The sequence below is a fragment of the Sipha flava genome, unplaced genomic scaffold, assembly GCF_003268045.1.
Source record: "Sipha flava isolate LNK unplaced genomic scaffold, YSA_version1 40_pilon_pilon, whole genome shotgun sequence".
Classification (NCBI taxonomy): Eukaryota; Metazoa; Arthropoda; class Insecta; order Hemiptera; family Aphididae; genus Sipha; species Sipha flava.
In genome coordinates this window covers 527,067-542,923 of record NW_020273126.1, presented here as the reverse complement: position 1 = coordinate 542,923, position 15,857 = coordinate 527,067, and the positions used below count along the sequence as shown (strand labels likewise).

Genomic DNA, 15,857 nt, shown 5'->3' with positions numbered 1-15,857 from the left:
AAGTATTAAGTGATCAAGACTTAGTAGATGCAGTGTAACCGATTCATTGATCTGACTCAGAGGATCAAAATATCAAGTAGTTATTTTACTTATCTAACTTATACTTTTTGTTATTTTCTAAATTCTAACTCTTTCTACAAGAATTATACATACATTGTGTTTTTAAATCTTTTAAAACATTTTTAATTTATATATATACATATATAAATAGAAAATAAGTTTCAAAATATAATTTTCAAATTGTAATTGTAGTTAATAACTGCACATATAATAAAAGCTAACTTGAATTTATTTGTATTTTTAAAAAAAATTGAGTTATGTAATTCGAAAAATACATAAGTCAAATTATTTTTTATATACCTTAAAATTCTAATGATCGAGACTCGACTGTATATATTAACAATATTTTTCATAAAAAAATTATTTAAACTATGACGAGATAATTTTATATTATTGGCAGAATGTGTAAATTCTTTAATAACCACATATGGAATATTATTTCTGAAAAATATTGATTACAATATATCATAATAAAATCATACTTATGGTATTCATTATTGGAATAATTAATGTATCTTTCTATTTATTTAGCTAGTGCACATCAAGCAATTTTATATTATTTTTTTAACACTTTAATTTATGTGGTATTAACAGTCAACAGGTAATCTTGACAAATAAAAAAAAAATAGATTATTATGTTAATTATGAGCAAGTCCCCATAGCTTTTTTATGAATTTTGTAAGATATCTAGCTTAATTTACATCAAAATATTGTACATGAAATCCGAGATTATATATTTCGAAAAAAAATCCCAGAATTACATGGAACGAATTTAATTTATAACCCAAGGAGCAGACAATCACATAAGTTAATTAAAAAAGATAAATAAAAATTTAAATCAAAAGATTTACCTTTCACAAATGCCACTTCGATGCAATTGGCGCACATGGTGTGCCCACATATATTGAAACTAAACACGAGGTTAGGATTCCTGAATTTGGAGCTCATGCACCGGACGCACGCTAGCTCTTCCATTTTAGGTAGTATTTCAACACCCAATTGACAGTGAATCTCTTTAACATAACACCATGAATTTCGTGAAGACCTTAGCTTTCGCGAGAACGGGGAGAAAATAAAATTTGTGACAGTTACGTACGCGAGCGTTATGGTTTTGCGTGATAACATTTACGTAGATAAAAGTTGAGCATGGAGAAGAAAAAGCATCAAATATGTTGCGGTCTCTAGCGGACAATTATAAAGATCGATACATTTTTCTTCATAGTGCAACAGCAGAGTGAACATAAGATTTACAAATTCAATTACTGTCAAATAACGAATGTGATGGTGTGTGCGTAGAGAGTTAACCGCTACCAATCGGGATTTAGCAATAAGCAGAGATGATTTATATGGTTTTTGTAGATCATTTATTATCCAAGAACGTTTCACATTAACCACATTAAATTGAAAAACACAAAGACCAAAAAAAGACCGGACCATGGTCCGGTCCGGAATGATCTAGACCACACCGTGCAGAGCTCTACTACATATAAGTAATTATACCATAGAATATATGAAACATATATTCTGTGATTATACCAAGATTTATATTATTTTTTCTGAGACTTGAAAAAAAAAATAAATATTTGTATTAACATTTTGATATCGTTTCTTGTTTTGACCTTTTGATTCGTGAATAGTAACTAAAAGTTTCAGATACTGTTAAGGTAAGCCATAACCTACTCTATCAGGAAGTCAAATTGTTTCCTTTATTATTGTAATTGGACAATCCTATTAGTAGCTATTAGTAATTCCATCTAAATTTATCATTAATTAATAATAGTTATATATATATAGATGAATAATAATTTATTGTAAGGTAAAATACAGAACAAATTTATTAAAATTATCATAAGAAATATACACAAACATAAATTAATTTATATTGTATTAATTTTTCACATTTTTTTTTTTTTAATTTTGATATTTAAAAGGAACGTTTAAAACTATTTAATATATATTTACAATTGAATTTCTTTAATTTTTTTTTTAATAGAAAAATATTTTGACGAGTCACATAAAAGCTAGATTTAAAATGGGAATGGAATGATACGCATTTATTGGTAGTTAAAGTTGGTTTTGCTGATACATATTTGATCAATATTTTAAGTGGATACACAGCTTCAATACTTATACATACATTTACTAAATAATTTGAAAAATTATATAATTCTTTTATTGGCTATGATTTCATTAAATTGTTTAACAAATACGCAGATTCACTTTTAGGGTTTAGTAATTCTATTCCATAGCATTAAACTAATAAAAAAACTGAAGTAAAAGGTTAATAATAATTATAAATTTCATCCACCCACACACTTGTTTTGAAAACTATACGATTGAGCTAATCCTTAGTCATTTTTAGCGCTAAAAATTTAGATGATTTTGTGAATTAATTTTATTACATCATCGTTTAGGTATGATGTAGAGAAATTATAATAAATACCAACTTCAATTATTATTTCAAGCCACTTGTATTTTTTTAATAGAACATGTTCATCAAGTGTATTGAACACTTAAGATAAGTGTTTTAAACAGTAAACTAGAAATCGGTTACAAGCTTCCATTAACCATTCCCGCCGCACTATTACTGTTATTATATCACGATTGTTTTTAAATGTTGTTAAATTAATATTGAACCTGTGGTGTCGTTCCGGGGCACATATTTTGAATAAGCTTTTCTCTCGTCTATGAATACGTATACACATAAAATAGCATTCTATGTTACGCAAGACAAGGTATAAATATATATATATATATAATATAGTAATCGTATACTATGTCTATATAGGTGTGTATTGCACGGTCTAAATGTATACACAATCCGTGCAAATAATCGATAGGACCGGGCGAAGAAATGACGACGGAGGGGGCGTGTTTCGTGGACGATATCCGCCGGATAGTTGCCCTAAACAATAAAATGGCTTTAACCAGTATCAAAGTTCCCAGTCGAGTGAACATAGCAAAGGACCCGTCGACAACGTGGAAGGCTCTTATTTTGAGAACGACTTTCGCAGGAGTTTTTGAATGGGACCCGCATTAGAGCTATCAATGTACACTGGTAAACAAAACGTTGCCGTTTAAGTTCGGCGCAGTCACACAATAATAAATGTTTTTCCTGCTGCTGCAGCGTTCTCGACAATGCCGTCGAATAGTCATCTTCACAATCGTTACAGTAACACATAATATACAGAATTACCGTGATATCTCGATTAAAATATCTTAAGATATAATTTTTTTTAAACTTTTTTATTACAGTTAAGACAAACAATTTGTGGTATAAGTTATTAAGAACATCTCAATATGTTACAATCAAAAATCAAAATTTTGTTTTCATAATTTAAGAAAATGTATGTTTATAAGGAAGGATAGCATATCCAGTAATGATATTGACTGTTGTAAAAAATAAGCACAAATTAGATAGTTAGGTGTGCAACAGAAAGTTCATTAACATTCATTACTGTGATATAACATACAGATAGATAATGTCATATTAATGTCTCAGTAAAAGTAGTCCATTTAAAATGTTCATTTTTTATCTATTTCATTTATACTAATTTATTAATTAGTCATTATTAATTTCGGTATTATATAAAAATGTCCTAGAAAATAATATCCACGGTAAAAATGTCCAGAAAAAAAATATTCAAAATCAAGAATGTCTACGGTGAAGATGTCCGAAACCAAGAATGTTCCTGGTAAAAATGTGAAAGATGAAAATAACAAATTCGCGAGTAGCGTGCTCTACAATTAATTAAATGCAAAATGTAATATTATTACTAGAATAAAATGATAATCACTGACAAATATCCATCATCGCTGTTTGCTGAAGGAATAGTTCAATTGAATATTGATTGTAAATCTAGAATGCCTCCAGAACTATTAGTGAAAAGGACACTACGGAATAAAAAAAAAAATATGTTCTGTTTGTTTAATATTTAAATACGGTTAGTACAGTAATTATAATACTTAATCTATTCATGTGTTTACTCATAATAAATCGATTATGAGGTTTAAAGATTTCCATGAATGTACAGGTACAGTGGTGAAGTCTAAAAGCTTTTAATAATATATTATAATATGCTTAAACCGATAATGAAATAATTTACAACTATTTTTCCCCCAGGAGTTCGTGATTATATTTTATGGATTGGCTGTTTTAACAGTATTAAAAATTTTTTAGTGAAATACCCGATTACGTATAGTTACTAATTAATTAATATGTTTTACAATCACTGAGCTCATAAATATGATTAAAAAAATATAAAATACACATAGCACTGGATCATAGTATTGTTAAATGGAGAACTAATGCTCGACTTGGAAAAATTAAAGAAGGGGGACTCTACTTTTAAAAAAAAAAGAGCGTCCGCAAAACTTGTTAAGCGTTATAATTATAACATAATAATAATAGTAGGGGGATGCTAAAATTTCTGAAAATTAGTTGGGGTACTCCGTCCCTTTGCGTCCTTCCTCAAGTTGAGCACTGTTCTCCCAGAGAACTATAAACTCAATTTATTTCTTATTCGTATCATCCACCAATGACAATATTTTAACATATTTATTGACAAGAATATAAATATTTAAAAATACTGGAATTGTTTTTTTCATCATTAATACATTTATTACATATCAAGATTGACACTATTCATTTAATATTTTACTGACATAGAACATTTATTAGGCCTATTAGTTTTAAAAAAACAAATTTGATTTAATTACGTTCTATTTAAAACAAAAAAAGGTTTCCCTCTTTTTGAATGGTAGTTGAATTACATAGTTTTATAATTTACTAATTTTAAATTAAATCGAAAATTAAATATAATAATAAAATTATAATAAATATTTTGTTACATTAGTCTTTATTATATACTAGCTGAATTAGTCGGCTTTGCTCGAGTATAAAATATTTGTAACCGTGCTCGTCCACGTCCCATTTCCCTCCATATTATCGACCTCATTACTGTCTCCGATCCCATTCCCTTCTTTAATAACTTGCCCATTTCTTGTAAAATATTATATTTATTATCTATTAATATATATATTATATATATACATATATAATGGTTCTAAACATTCCCTGGCTAACGCTAAAATTTTCTGTAACCAATGGCAATCCTATACCTACACACAAAAAAATATTCAAAATTTCCGTTGACCAAAAATAAATTCCTGTTAGATTATTTTTTAAATTAAAAATAGAAAAAAAAGTTAGCCTATGTGTTTATCTCATTATATTTTGAAATCTTAATGAAAAATAAAAAAAGTTCACAATTTTATCGGTAGTACATTAAAACTTATATTGCGCAATTACAACATTGTGAATATAAACTAAATTAGATATTAGATAATAATTAAATTATAATATATTAGTTAATAAATAAATATGTTAGAGGAAAAAACATAAACAATAAATATCTTAGACTTATGAGATAAATATAATAGCTAAACTTTATACATTTTGTAGACCGAAATAAAATTTATGTAATTTATGAAAACAATAAACTATAATTGTTTCTGGTGGACTATGTTTTCCGTTTTAAGTTATGAGCATATATGTCTAAATAAATTATTTGCTGAACACACTTGAGAGCATGCAATATAAAATTGACCATGAGTGAAACATCATTCTCTGTTGTCGATGTGTATAATTTTCAAAGTTTGTCCTTGTGCTTTGTTAGATCATCGCAAAATACAGCTTGATAGGAAATTGAAGGCACTTAAATCCGATGGATAACCACTTGATATCATTGGAATTTTTGGAATAAAGACAATACCACTGATAAATCGTACTCATATGGCCAATAGAAACTTGAGAATGATCTGCATAGGTACTTTATCAATGCATTGTATTAAATGTGGACCGTTTTGTACACTGTCAAGAATATGACAGAATATGGGGTAAATAAATAATTTTTTTCATTTCCTCTACGAGATTGCAATATTTTTTCTCTTCACATCGAGCAGCCAATTTTGGATTTCCTTTTTGGAATTTTGTAATTTTATTTTTAATTAATATAAATTATTAAGGTCAATGTGTCATAGGTTACCATAGAAAGTCAGTGGTTCTCAAATTAATGCGATCTTGCATGCGAGCAATGCCTGGTCAATTTTGCAAAGTTACTGTTCGCCGGACAGGGCCGTGAATCTCAAACACGAGCGGTTACCTGCGCCGACTCGTGAAGCGTGTGCAATACTTGATAATACACGAAATGAAAAAAATCAAGGAATCGTAATAATAATAATAATAAACATGTATTTCAACTAAATAATAAAACGGCTGAGCGCTCGCACATATAAAACCATACAAATGATTACACTAGTAGTCTAACACGTATATATATATATATATATATATATAAATATTTTTGTGTCACATCCAATTGAAGATGATTTACAGAAATTTTGTTCGCAAACATACTATTAAATCCTAGAAGGTATATTTTATAATATAAATACACATATACAGTACCTTATTGTCATATTGGGGTTTATAAATTATATTTCTTTGATAAAATTATTTCAATAATGATAACACGTTGTTTATCTGGCTCCATAATATTATATTTTATTATGCACTCTATGATCTAGAAAACGGAATTTATATATTTATTTATTTATTTAATATATATATTATATACATAAACGCGGAATTGGTCTCAACGATATTATTTAACAGGATTACGCGATCCATCGAGTATACTAAATCCCGTTTTAGCACGTTATGTAATAAAGAGTTTACCGTGCAAACGGGAGTTACGATGGGGATCGATGGACTGAATAGAAATTATAAGTGTATAGCTGCCACAATCGCCGGGTGCAAAAACGAAGAAGAGCTTTATGAAGTTTTCAAATCCAATCAGTTAATAAATTCAGAGTCATCGAACCGTTCAACTGTAGCATTTTTGATCCACCGTAAGTTCTGACTGCCGTTACTGTTGCCATTGGTTTAATAATATCGTGGGTATATATGGTTGATGGTGGTGGTAAAAATAAATAAAACATCTTAACACTCGCACCTGTTAGCAGTGTAATAACAGCAACACCGGCAGTTATCCAACAGACTGTACTGGTACAAGCTATAACTACGAGTATATATAGGTATAAACTATATATTTACATATATAAACACACACACACACACACATAGATAAGGACAATTTTAATTTACTTTTATTCAAATACATAGCCATTCAAATACAAATACATTCGATGATAGAAATATTATTGTTATTTTACTATTTTTCGCGAAACGAGTACAATGTTTACCGCATACTACGTGCAATGATTTCGACGGCAAATTAAATTCAATATAGAATATATTAAAAAATATTTGAGATTTACAATGATATAAAATCGACAGTTGATCGCTAACCTAACCCAAATATATTTGTTTTAAGTTCAAGACGTATATACCTAAAAATAATGGTATTATTAGAGTTCGAATTATATTCGTCAGTCTTAAGTTTAGCGTTTAATGAATACGATTGTGTTATACATAAGTAAATTGAGTTATTTGTTGTTTAAGATAATACGATTTATTAATATAGATACATATATGTACACAGTGTATATGTGTATATTTTATATAGTCAGAGGAACTATTAACTGAATTATTTGTAACTGAGATATGAAAATGAGTTATATTTGTGTTTCATATTAGGAAATGTTTTACGAAAATAACAAGTATTTACTGTGTGAATAACATTTTTTGAAAAACTAAATTATTTAATATAATTCGGTAGGTACAAAGGCGATGGATATTATTTAGTGTAGTAATTTAAGTTCATATACTATCATTGAATTTGGTACGATGTAATAAAAGTTTAGAGTAAATATTTATATTCACAACAGATATTAATTTATATTTTTTTATTAAACTAAATTTTAAAAAATATATTTTTATAGTAAAATGATATTACCAGAATTAGCGGTTCACAAAAAATTACTGGGATAACCCGAAATATTAAAAATAATAAAACATATATCCCTTAACATCTTCATATATCTCAAGTTCTAATACAATTATAATTCTGTTGATTTTGTATCCATTGAAAAATATAATAAAAATTAAATAATCTCTTATAATTTAAAATAATTTTACTATAAATGGAATGTTATAACTGTCATAAGTTCCACATACTATATTTAATATACCTATATACAATTCAAATATTTTAAGTATTTAATATATATATATATATATATAATGTTTATCAAATTTTAAATTTTTGGCATAAAATTAATTTTAATAACAATAAATAAATTTATCTAATTTATCTTATCTTAAAAACAATTTAACACTGAATTTCTCAGCCGGATAATGTTAGAATAAATCGAATTTTTTATTATAAGCTAATGGTATATAAATACATATTTTCAGACAAATTTAAAATGTTTAACCCTACGTGACGGAGTAATAATTAATTTAATAATTAAATAATTGTAAATCCATATTATGTTAATCTTGTTTATAAAACGTATATAAAAAAAAAAAAGTACGTAAAAATATTCAAAAAGTAACCAATAATAATTATAAATGGTTTTATGTATTTTATAATGAATTGTAAAAATGTATTGTTTATTAAAATTTAAATGGTTCTCATTCAGTCAATTTAAATTTTAGAGCCATAGTTAGTTGGTCAAAATGACTTAAAATAATTCAGTCTATCCGAATTTTGTATCAAAAATACCGGTTGCTATTAAAAAAAAGTAAGTTGCATTGCGCATGCGCGTAATGGAGGGTTAAACATTTTAAATTTATCTGAAAATGTGTATTTATATACCACTAGCTTGTAAAAAAAAAATTCGATTTATTCCAACATAATCCGGCTGAGAAATTCGGTGTTCCCTAAATTGATGAACACACGATATATGTAACTTTTTATCAACAATGAGATGTAATCGTTTCATTATTTTTATACATTTTATCATGTTTAAAAGTCATATATTATGTGCAATCTAAAAAAAAATATCATAAATTATTATTTTTTTTGAACTGCCACATCATCGAATGATAGCATACCATGTTTGGTTCAATCATTCAGTCTTTACTGCATTTCGATTAAATTGATTACTGTTTCTATCTGATATTCGATTTATAGAAGTAAACATTTACCGATCTTTATCCTTCACTTAAAGAAAGAAAGAGCAGTTAAAATTTAAGAGAAAACCAGAACCAATATATTTAGAAGATATTATATAGATACTTTAATAACACATAATAGTTTTATTGATCATAACGTAATTGCAAAGTCATGTAAAATAAATTTATAAATGTATGCACCAGAGAAAATTAAAAAAAATTAGTATATTCATATTTTGTGTAGATAACCTTATTTATGTTACAACAAACTATTGAATCTATGAAATGAAATTTTAATGATTTTTATGGAATTCACCAAGAATTATCCGAACCAGTAATTATTCATACTAATCTAGTCGGTGCCGATAAAATCAATATAAATTATTAATTTTAATTTTAACCATAGCATACACGGGTAATAGAAGCAGCACAAATGTAAATATTTTATTAATCCAAACGCTCTAATAACCAAATATGTTCATAACGAAAATTGCAAATTTTTTTCCATCATTAAATAACAATTTATTTCATCAATAAAAGCGTCAAAAATAAATTTGGTACGTGTTTTTTAATTTTACTAGTTCCATTATATTGACATGATTTGTGTAGTCTGATTTATAAATGTATAACCCTCATTAATTTTTTATCGTTTCTGATGTAGAAATCATAACAGTTTATTATCATTTTGAAATTAAAATATAATGACCAACAATAAAATCAATTTTTATACAATGGTTATTAAATAAAAACATACGTGTAAATAGGCTAACACAACTAAATCGTTAGATATAGTTGTGATAGCCTATTTACTTATTGTGCCATACTTATCTAGAAAAAATGTATGCTTATCATCTTGATATAAAATGAATGTAAATTTGAAAAAATATAAACTTATTATACATTCTATCGTGAATAGTAGTCAAAAAATACTATCCAAAGAGGTACTGAGAAATAAATTAATACACAAAATCATTAAAAAAGATGAATTAACCGAAGAAAGATTTAATAATAAATAGGGTTGCATTAACTTATTGAAATATTGAATATCTTCTTTAAAGCACGAGTAATTTTTATTTTTTAAAACATAAAAGCCAGTCATTAACACTTATTGTATCCTGGCATGGATTGAGAGATTTTAACCCAACTCAAAAATAATGATCCAATTAAAAAATATATATCTATGTACACTCATATAATATATAATAGTATATTATTTATTGTTTTTCAAAATTGAGTTTATGCTTTTTCTATTTATTTAGTTTTTATCTATTCGTATGTACTCGTATGTTAGTTATCCATATAATCTTAGTCTCGAGTTGTGGTAATTATTTTAAAAATTCGTTGTCTTTGCAGCTTTTATCACATTTTTTAAATTAGTATATATTTATTAATATATATATATATGCATCATATTGTGATAAATAAAAACAAATAAATAATTCAGATGGTAAATACAAATAAAATACATAGATTACAATAATTTTTAAACCATCTTATTAATTTATATATTCGATGCTAATCGACCTAAAGAGTTTATTTGACAAATAATACAGAAATCTAAAAAATAATATTTTCAATTCTTCGAAATTGTTATCAATAAAAATTAGTTAACATTTCAATAAATAAGTATTGGAAAACGAATGAGAAATTGTAGAGTTTTAAGTATTGTTTTTAAAACTGTGTAAATATGTACAATGTACATATTTTCTACATATTTAACATACATGATGACGACTTAATTTTTCTAAATAGAACGTAGTGTTTAAAAATAAAAATAAATTATTTTTGATATTAGAAATGTGTCGAGAGATCAAACATAAATGCATTTTATATAATAATAAAATTATAAAAACTTACCTACATCGGTTGATGGTTATAACTGCATGAAGATTTCTCCAAAGCAAATGTTTTTTCTCATAGACTATAAAGACGATTAAAATTACAGAAATACCAAGAAATATATCGATTGGGATATCGTTACAGAATCTATTAACAAAATAATCTAATAAAATAATGGGGTATTTTAGTTCTCCGAAACCATAATCGTATTGAGTCTTGCGCATTCTGGACAGCAGTTAATTAAAAAGTATTATTCTTAGTAAATCAATAATAATAAAAAATTCAGTATTGGCTCTTTTTACTAGGAATTTTTATGAAAACTTCAAATTAAGTAAAACTATTAGATATTTTTAAAACTGTATTTTACAGACGATTTGTAGGAATAGATTGGCGAAACCAAAATTAACGGCTGTATGACATAAGCACCAAAAGTACAAAAATGACCTATCATTTGCGCCAAAATTAATATTTTATATAAGTAGGTAGTTATTTAAAAATTAAAAAAAAAAAATTAAAAAAAAATGTCGATAATAAATTATAATATACATGCAAATCAATATAAAGTTAATAAATCCGTTGCTATTTTATAAAATAAATTATAATATATATGCACATAAATATAAAGTATAATATTATAACGATATAACGAAATAGGTATTAACAATATGTTATAACAAAAAACTTGCTCACACACTGTCTATTAGTATTGGGCAACAATATATTTTTGTGTATCGATATCGTTCCGATTTTCTCTTTATTGTATCACGATATCGGAATTTGATCGATATCGATATCGTATCGAATTATATTTTTATAAATTTAGTAAAATAATATTAAACTTTATAAGTTAATATTAAACATTAAGATTTAATACGATATCGATATCGTATCAAATTATTGATATCGTTGCCCATCACTTCTGTCTATGTGACAATTTATCGTAATCATATAATAAATTTGTCAATTAAGATTAAGCGTTGGGAGTTTTTGAACGATATTGTTCTAAATTTAATATCTGTTATTTAATTTACAGATATCTTGGATTTTGGTGCTTTTGTACGATACGACTTTTTTTTTTCTTATCTCATTATGGCGCTTATGTCTTCCACCGAAATTAACAAATTAACGACCTTAAATTGTAATGAAAGAAGTATTCACTCACATAATATTACTGCTCTAGATAGTTGTATATGTTGCTTTTCCAATTTCCTATAAATCTACCACTGGTCCTGAGTATGGTTACAAAACATGTCAATATATTTACATAACAATATTTATTAATTATTATTATTTATATTGCAGTGGCGGCTACTGTAGATAGAGGCGATGGGGCGATCGCCCCCTTCTATAATTATCATTTATTACTAATTTATAAGTTTGATATCAAATTTATATTGTAGCGTAATGTTGTCAAAAATAAGAATTGTGTTTCCTATATTTATACTAATAAATATTATAAAAACATTATCAGATAATATGAGTTTTAAAATAAATCATTCAACACTGTAGCTTCTGAGAATCCATAACCGATAACAATTTGCCGGGATCTGCGAGCAGCGCATCCGATGCTTGGGCGATGTTAAAAGTCGCTATTCATAAGCATGATCGGAATACAAAAACTAAGAAGGGGTGACACAGCAATAACGCTGCCGCCGGGGCGATGATTTTAATCGCCCGATGTACACGGGATTCCGAACTTGCGTGTGTTTATAATTTACTTAGTGCGGTTGATTTAATTTCAAAACCTTTTACATCATATACTTATGAACAAAAAATTGAAATAAAACAGCTTGGAAGACCTACACCTGAATTGAAAGGATTGATCAATAAAGCGAAAAGAGTAAAAATGAATATATTCGGCATTTTAATACAGATTATTATGCAAAACACAAGTGGTTATGTGGCTGTGTTATAAAACTAGCTGTTTATTGTTTTCCTTGTTTATGTTTTGGTGGTGAAATTTCTTGAACTAAACCAGGTGTAACACATTTGGGTCATTTATCTAAAAAAATTAAAAACACGAGAATTCTTTTAAACACTTACAAAATTAAGCTAATCTTAAAGTACTCGGTACTATCAATATATTCGATAAAATTGACTCGGGCTATAAAATTAGGATTCAACGTCATAATGAAGAAATAGATAATCATCGTTATATATTAGAAAAAATTCTAAACTGTATAAAATTTTGTGGACAACATAATTTACCATTAGGAGGTCACAATGAAAAAATTAACTCTAACAGTAAAGGTGTTTTTCTCGATGTTATTGAGTTATGTAAAGACTTAGATGTAAGTTTGCGTAGTTATTTTGGAAATTCAAAAGTGTTTAAAGGGACATCTAAAACAATACAAAATGATTTGTTAGATTGTATACTACATACTTGTAACAAGAAAACAAATTTTATTAGAAATAGAAACTGCTCAATTTGTTTCTATAATCGTCAATGAGACTACTGGCATTTCTAATATGTTTCAGTTAGTTATTGTATTTCGCTATGAACTTAAAGGTCAACCAGTAGAATGTTTTTGGGGGTTTTTAAATCCTGATGGACACAATGCAGAATCATTAACATCAACAATATTATCTGAAATAAATCCTATTTTAAAAAATACTCCGAATAAACTAATAGCACAATCGTATGATTGCGCGGCAGTCATGAGTAGACAAAAGAGTGGAGTTAATGTTAAGGTTAAGGAACTATACCCATATGCGTATTGCATTCATTGCTATGCACACCAGTTAAACTGGATTATGACACAATCAGTATCTCAAAATAAAGAAGTTCGGATATTTTTTTTTTAATTTATCAGAAATACCGGTATTTTTTCAAATTCACCGCAAAGAGTAGCCGTATTGGATAAATTAGTTGGCGTTAGATTACCACGGGCAGTACAAACTCAATGGAATTTCAATATACGTACGGTTAACATTGTTTATGAGTATAGAGATGAAATAACGGAGTGCATGGACAAAATAATAGAATCTTCCCAACAAACTTTGACTATTAATCAAGCTAGGTCAATAAAACGTTTATTAAGTGATTCAATATTTGTATTTTGGTTATCTATTTTTCATAGAATAATGCCACATGTAGACTGTTTATATAACAATGTTCAAGCCGTTAATACTGATCCGGTACAAATAAATAGTTCAGTTGAAAAATTTAAAAACGAAATATCTAAAATAAGAAATAATGTAACTGATATTATTGAAAGTGCTTCAAATATGCCTAATATAAATATAAAAAAATCACGTTTGGAATCACATGAAACCATGAATATATCGCGAAAAAATGCTGTACTTGAAGTCTGCGATACAATAATTGCCAAAGCTAAAGATCGTTTAGAATTTACTAAACACTTAACCGCCGCTAACTTATTTAAAGCTGAAAAATATTTAGAATATTCTAAAACATTTCCATTACAATATTTTCAATGCACAATTGAATGCTATACGTTTTTTGATACCGAAAGGTTGAAAACTGAACTAGAAGTTATGTATTTTCGAGATGACTTTCGAACTTTGAATGGTGTAATTCCAATGCTAAAATATATAATATCAAATTATATGAATGAAACTTTTCGAGAAATCCTTACTCTGTTAAAAATATTAATTACAATTCCTATGACATCTTCCGAAGTAGAAAGATGTTTTTCAACGCTGAAACGTATAAAAACATGTTTACGAAGCACAATGGGAGAAGAAAGGTTAAACGCTCTAACAATGATGAATATTGAAAATTAAATGATTTCAAATGACGCCAATTTTAATAAAAAAGTGATTGATATGTTTAGCGAAACAAAAGATAGACGTTTAGATTTTAAGTATAAAGTCTTATAATTTTTTTTTTTTTTAATTTTGTGATTTTCAGTTTGTATTTTTATTTTTCCAAAAAAAAAAAGTTTTGATAATTTAAAATATAATATATAATAATTTATATGTATTAAATGGATTTAATTAAATAACTATTATTAATATTATTTATGTTCGACACATCACATAAATAAGCAATTTTATATCGCCCTCCCACTTTCAAAGCACACGATCCGCCACTGTTATATTGCCATTAACATTAAAAAAAAAAAAAAAACTAACAATTTATATGGCTTATTGTAAATAAATGAAATAAATTCAGTGGTAAAATTCTCAATATTTAATAATTATATTATATAATATATCATATAGTTGCATTAATTAAAAATATAAAAACTAATATTTGTTCACATTAAAATGCACCGTACGCTTTTGAATTTATGATAGGTAAACGGTATTTTCACGCGTTTTGATACTGTATATATACATATATATGTTACGGGTAACGTTAAAATTTGGATAAAGTCGATATTATCCGGCTAAAGTCGACATTAGCCATCTGTTATGGCTAATGTGTTGTTTTTCGTTTATAAGCAGGAATTATTAACATTATCCGGATAATGTTAACCTTAACCAGTTAATATTGGATAATTTTAAAAATTGTATATTAAATAAACTATAGAATTTTTATTAGCATTCTATACAATAACAAAGCGTCGGACTTTTAGAGTACATCTTGTCTTGACTTGTAACAGATTTAGTCAAAAAAACGAGAAGATAATTCGTCTTATTTGTCAAATGTAAAATATTTGAATATAATTAATGAATTGAAAGGTGGCAATAAATCTCGTTGTTTGAATAAATTTGAAATTATTAATATCAGAGGAGAAGAGAAATTTATAGCACCTGTTAAAAAAGGTAGTTTACTAATTTACTATAATTAGTAATATTATATAATTATATAATAATTTATAATTACTATACTTACTAATTTACTATAATACGTAAAAAATGATGAATTACCTATATGACATACTAAATGAGATACACCTTAATATTG

The 15,857-nt window shown here is 26.6% G+C and overlaps 2 protein-coding genes across 2 annotated transcripts in view; one reads left to right on the top strand and one right to left on the bottom strand.

The window, feature by feature from the left end:
• The window catches only part of LOC112688838 (CDK-activating kinase assembly factor MAT1), a 2,626-nt gene extending 1,456 nt beyond the window's left edge, over positions 1–1,170 (bottom strand). The window contains exon 1 of the mRNA XM_025562226.1: positions 912–1,170. Within this exon, the coding sequence (XP_025418011.1) occupies positions 912–1,035 (124 nt within the window). The 5' untranslated portion in view covers positions 1,036–1,170. The remainder of the gene's footprint in view (positions 1–911) is intronic.
• Positions 1,171–6,818: 5,648 nt separating this feature from the next.
• LOC112688827 (zinc finger MYM-type protein 1-like) lies at positions 6,819–13,786 on the top strand. Its single transcript, XM_025562213.1, has 3 exons — positions 6,819–6,972; positions 13,196–13,272; positions 13,349–13,786. Exons 1-3 carry the CDS (start codon positions 6,819–6,821, stop codon positions 13,784–13,786), a joined length of 669 nt encoding a protein of 222 aa, XP_025417998.1.
• The last annotated feature ends 2,071 nt before the right edge of the window (positions 13,787–15,857 follow it).

Coding starts and splice junctions, on each gene's coding strand:
- LOC112688827 (XM_025562213.1), top strand. CDS start 6,819: ATGGGGATCGATGGACTGAATAGAAATTATAAGTGTATAGCTGCCACA. Junction 6,973..13,195: donor TGTAGCATTTTTGATCCACC/GTAAGTTCTGAC, acceptor ATTTACCATTAG/GAGGTCACAATGAAAAAATT. Junction 13,273..13,348: donor AGTTATGTAAAGACTTAGAT/GTAAGTTTGCGT, acceptor ATGATTTGTTAG/ATTGTATACTACATACTTGT.